This window comes from Triticum aestivum, chromosome 3A, assembly GCF_018294505.1.
Source record: "Triticum aestivum cultivar Chinese Spring chromosome 3A, IWGSC CS RefSeq v2.1, whole genome shotgun sequence".
Lineage (NCBI taxonomy): Eukaryota > Viridiplantae > Streptophyta > Magnoliopsida > Poales > Poaceae > Triticum > Triticum aestivum.
Genome location: NC_057800.1, coordinates 443,596,932 through 443,602,376, shown reverse-complemented (window position 1 = coordinate 443,602,376; position 5,445 = coordinate 443,596,932). Strand labels below are relative to the sequence as shown.

The 5,445-nt window shown below is 54.1% G+C and overlaps 1 protein-coding gene across 1 annotated transcript; it reads right to left on the bottom strand.

Moving 5' to 3' along the window:
* Positions 1-357: 357 nt before the first annotated feature.
* On the bottom strand, positions 358-3,891 carry LOC123061581 (auxin efflux carrier component 3a). Its single transcript, XM_044484743.1, has 6 exons — positions 2,550-3,891; positions 2,184-2,460; positions 1,241-1,326; positions 947-1,104; positions 713-789; positions 358-619 (listed from the first exon to the last, which is right to left on the bottom strand). The coding sequence occupies exons 1-6, from the start codon at positions 3,664-3,666 to the stop codon at positions 547-549; spliced, it is 1,788 nt and encodes a 595-aa protein (XP_044340678.1). The 5' UTR covers positions 3,667-3,891; the 3' UTR covers positions 358-546.
* Between the last annotated feature and the right edge of the window lie 1,554 nt (positions 3,892-5,445).

The window sequence follows — 5,445 nt, the reverse complement described above, 5'->3', positions numbered from 1 at the left end:
AATTCCGTCGGCAAGGAGCAGTTTCAAAAGTTGTTTTCCCATGCCATGGATATGGAAACTCTGTCAAGGACTGGTTGGATGGGATCATCTTGGTTGTTTGTCCATGTGAAACGCGCCCCAAGGCGATGTAACTCGACGAGTTCGAGATTTGCCGCCCAATCATTGAATGCCTTCATTATGTGAGGATGGGTTGAGATCAAATTGATCTTATCCGACGGGCTACGGATTCGGTTAAAATCCTCAGTGATGAGTACCGGAATCGGTGATGCGAGAACTTCAGAGCTAATTAAGCTAAGAAATTTTTATGGCTGACTTGATGTTAATTTTAAGCTATGATATATGTATAACACGGTCTTTAATCCTGAAACCCGAAATAAGTAAGCAATGCCATAAATGCCGGCCAGCTTTGTGATCCCAACGGATTTTCACAGGCATGTGACCCAAAATTACAAGCCATGCGTCATCCATGGACTAAGCTTACAAGTATGATCTGGCAGTAGTACTAAAACTTCTACCTCTGCTGTGTGTTTTCAGCAGCACCATTGATCAGTGTACCAGTCCAAGAAGGGCGTAGTAGGCCAATGTAATCGGAAGAGCTATCAGCATGCCAAAAATTACGCTGTGAAATAAGATTTACAAACGGTTAGAAGGTAATCCCAATGCGAAACTTGGCAATGCATCAACATTTACTGTAGCTGGTGATCACACTCACGCAGTGCTCAGGATCTCAGGATGGACATTGTATTCCTTGGCGAAAACAAAAGGTACAATCCCTTGTGGTAGAGCCGCCTGCCAAATTACTGTTACTTTTCTACACACACGCACGCAATTACTGAAGCAAGGGGATTGATGATTAACAAAAAGCAGCACATGCAAAAATAAAAAATCACCTTTTCACGTGTATGCATGCGTGGTGTTTTTTTAGTTGGCATGCGTGCGTAGTTACCTGAACAATGGCGACCTTGAGAAGCGTCCCACGTAGACCGACGGCAGCTGACGCGGCAGCAGTGACGGCAGGGCCCGCGAGGAAGCGGACGGCCATGGAGGCGACGGCGGCGGGGTTGCCGCAGGCGATGATGCTCGGCTGCAGCGCCATGAACAGTCCTGCCCAGGGAGAGGTTGACGGTGTTATGCATGCATGCGGGGTGTGGGCACGAGGGCGACGGGGGGAGGATTAATTGCGGTGCGACACGGTGTAGGGGTGGGCGGAGACAGGAGCACAAGGGGCGTGGGCACCCACCCAGGCTAAACATGGCCATCCCCAGCCCAGCGTCCGAGAGGATGGAGATGGACTTCTCGACCATCGTTGGCATGGAGACGTGCCACCTGCGATCCATGAACATCACCCATGCATGCGTTAGATCGGATAAGACGATATTGTTAGCCACTATACAAGATATAAAAATGTACTAGTAGTAACAGGCTAACAGCCATGATTAGTATAGTGATGATGATTAGCCTAACCAAGCAGTTGTGCAGTAGTACTTGTGCAGCCGTGCACCGTGCAAACTTTCAACTTCATTATTGGTGTCCGGACGATCTACAGTTCAAGATTGGCGCTGGCCGGACGGCCCCCCGCGGCAACGGCGGATTGCTTGGCCCGCCAACACCACCGTCCGGGTACGTAGAAGCTCCTTTTCGGCTATCCCCACCGGCAGAAAGCTCCTACGCCGCACAGTTTTGCTGCCTCCTCCTTGTTGAAGCAGCCTACCATGCTATCGCCAAGAATGTCGATAGCATCGCGCATCTCACGCCAGACGAATCCAAAGCTAGATTTTACACTGGCCAAGTGGCAAACGATCCTTGCCGCCTCTCCGCTGTGTTATGTAAAATCACACAGCCTGGCCAACTTAGGGCAATGTACAATAATGACATATGGATACAGATGCCTCATAATAAAAAGTAGTTTGAGATATTTATATACATTTTTTCTTTCCAATGCAAGCTACCACTAGGAGGCCTCATTACTCCCCAAACAACCGCCTCCTATAAAGGTGCTCCATCTAATTTTTTTTTTGATATCCGATCATACGTGGTCTACGGGGCATCACACTGAAGTTATGCATTGTACATACCCTTAAAATGTGCCAGTAACCCCGCAAAAGAAAAGGTGCCGGTGTACGTTCCTACTGGTATGAGGTGAAGCATACCACGTGAGTGGAAGGAGAACCGTACGTACGTACCGGAAGGCGACGAGGGACCAGGTGAGGCCGATTAGGCTGGAGTACGTGTTGGGGTTGCGGATGAGCTTGCGCCACACCATGATCAGTATGAGCCGTGTCATCACGCTCGCCGGCGGCATTTGGTGCTGCCGCGCCCTCCCGGTTTCCGCTCCGTCCTCATCGCCGGGGCTGGAGTTCAGCCTCGGAGTCAGCCTGTCCGGCCCGGCCTGCACCGCGTCGCCGTCGTGCTCCACTGCCTTTCTGCATCCCCTCGCTGCCGCGGTGTAGCTCCCGTTCTCTACAAGTTGCTATGTCGTTTACTCTTGCTTGCACATGAAACCCGTGAAGTAGTGATGGACGTACTATGGCATTAATGTCGAGACGAACCTTTGCATGAGCCATTCTGCGGCGGGTCCGCGGGGACAACCATGCGGATTTCCTTGGCGGCGGCATCGAGATGCGCTGCGCCTGTACCGCCGCTGAACACCGGCAAGCCGCTTACTACTTCTGAGACGGGAGAGGCGCTGGAGCTCCACACGAACATGTGCAGCTCCTTGGCATCATGGTTGTGCTGCGCTCCGGCGTCTGTCATGGCTTGCTTTGGCGCTGCCGAGTGCTCGTCCAAGTTGGACTCCCTCGGCGTCGGCCCCTGCGACGACTGTAGCGAGTAGTGCTCGGAGGCGCCGAAGCTCGAGCCGTCCACCCTGGCGGGCGGCGCACCACCGACGACGGCGAAGAAGTCCGCCTGGTTGAAGTTGGAGCCCCGCGGGGTGGGGTTCTGCGACGAGCTCAAGGAGTAGATCTCCGCGCCCGTCAGATTTGACGGCCGCGGCGTCACCAGCAGCGTCGACCGCCTCGACACCGAGGACCGGCTCACGGTGACGTGTAGCCGCCCGTCCGCCGCCACCTCAGACTCCGCCTCCGCGTGGCCGCCCTCCAGCGACACCACGTCGGGGTCTACATGCAGCGACACGATGGACGCCGCGGTGTCGGGGAACTGGTCAGCGATTAGCAGGCGAGCGGCGCGGAACTCGAAGAGGAAGAGCAGCAGCGTGTACCAGATGATGCACTGGAGCACGACAATCTGGACCATGAGCGAGCCAGCGTAGGGGCCGTACATGGCTATGAGCAAAGGTATCCCCATGACGAGCGTGTTGGGCAGCGTCGACAGCGAGAAGAGCGTGATGGACCAGTCCAGCCGCGGCACCCAGGCCCGCCGCGAGGGGATCAGACGCGAGCACACGGCGAGCAGCGCCAGGACGAGGAGCTTCTGCAGCGTGTCCGCGGCCAGGAAGCGGAGGTTCATCTCGTAGGGGTCGTTGGTGGAGATGAAGTGGAAGGAGAGCAGCGGCACGGCGAAGATGGCGACGAAGCGGTTGATGCCGGAGCACTGGTCGGGCGTGAAGATGCCCCACCACCTCACCGAGCCGTACGCCAGGATCATCGCCACGTAGAGCGGAACCACCGCCGCCAGGACTGTGTACAGGTCATGCAACGATATCATCTTGCCGCCCGGAGGCAGCTTATGGCTCGGGGTTTTGCTTCTGCCTCCTCGCAGTGGAAGGTGCGACTTGTGAGTTGTGAGAGTGGTGTTGAGAGGAGCAGCGGAAGAATTAATTTGGGTCTGGGTTTCTTAGCTAGGTCGATCTGACCATTTATATGGCATCAGGACGAACGAATGTGGTTTGAGAGGCGCAGCCCCACCCCCGAGTCCGGGAGCGGTTTCTCTGTCCAAACTCTCGTGCAAAATCTCGATGAGAAACAGCCTAGCCGCGCAGCCCAGCGCACCGGCTGCCTCGGGTGCTATTCAGTCCTTCTGGCTCGATTACCAAGAATCACTGCCCGGAAAATCAAAATCACAAAAGAACTCATCTCTTTCTTTTTTAGAAAAGGAGGATGTAGCCCGGCCTCTGCATCTGAATGTTGCATGCAATCATTTTATTAATTATTCACAAAGACCATACAAAGTGATACATCAATAAGCCTCAAGTCATCATCTTGGCAACACCGTTGCTACTCCTATTCCCTTAATGAAGGTGTGCCGAATGTCCGGGCCTAATACCAAACAGACATCGCACGAAAGCCTAACATCTAAAGCCGGGTGTCCCATCCAAGCCACTACCTGGATTGGGTCCCACACCGATCTGGCACACTCCCAGTGAGCACTGCACGCTACAAGGGCCATCACCTCCATCATCCCTCGGTCCATCCTCAGAGCAAAACTGAAGCACCGATCTTGCTAGGCCTCTTTGCCATCAACGCCACAATGACGCCAGACAGCTTTCTCCTTCTGCGCGAGTCCATCTCCGCGCATCAGACACCGAATCTCCACAGCGCCACGCCGCCGAGATCCGCCACCATCGATGTGTAAGATGAAGCACCGCTCCACCAAAGACGTCGTTCTCTGGTCCCTCGAGCCCGTGTGCACCTCCAAGAATGACGCCCCCAAGGAAGAAACGACGCCAAAAAGCCGCCGTCATCCGATCTACTGATCTAGGGTTTCCCCGGAGGTAGAAGAGAGTGGCTGAGGGAGTCCTGGATTAGGGGGTGTTCGGGTAGCCGGACTATACCTTCAGCCGGACTCCAGGACTATGAAGATACAAGATTGAAGACTTCGTCCCGTGTCCGGATGGGACTTTCCTTGGCGTGGAAGGCAAGCTTGGCGATGCGGATATTCAAGATCCCCTATGGTTGTAACCGACTTTGTGTAACCCTAACCCTCTCCGATGTCTATATAAACCGGAGGGTTTTAGTCCGTGGGACAAGTTCATCATACAACAATCATACCATAGGCTAGCTTCTAGGGTTTAGCCTCCTTGATCTCGTGGTAGATCTACTCTTATACTACCCATATCATCAATATTAATCAAGCATGACGTAGGGTTTTACCTCCATCAAGAGGGCCCGAATCTGGGTAAAACATCGTGTTCCTTGCCTCCTGTTACCATCCGGCCTAGACGCACAGTTCGGGACCTGTCGTGGTTCTAAGCCTGACAGTAGAGTGGGGGGTAGGTATGGAGAGGCAAGGTCCTAGCTATGGAGAGGTTGTAAGCACAAAGGATGTACGAGTTCAGGCCCTTCTCGGAAGAAGTAACAGCCCTACGTCTCGGAGCCCGGAGGCGGTCGAGTGGATTATGAATGTATGGATTACAAGGTGCCGAACCCTTCTGCCTGTGGAGGGGGGTGGCTTATATAGAGTGCGCCAGGACCCCAGCCAGCCCACGTAGGAGAGGGTTTAAGTTGAGTTAAGTCTGGGGCGTTACTGGTAACGCCCCACATAAAG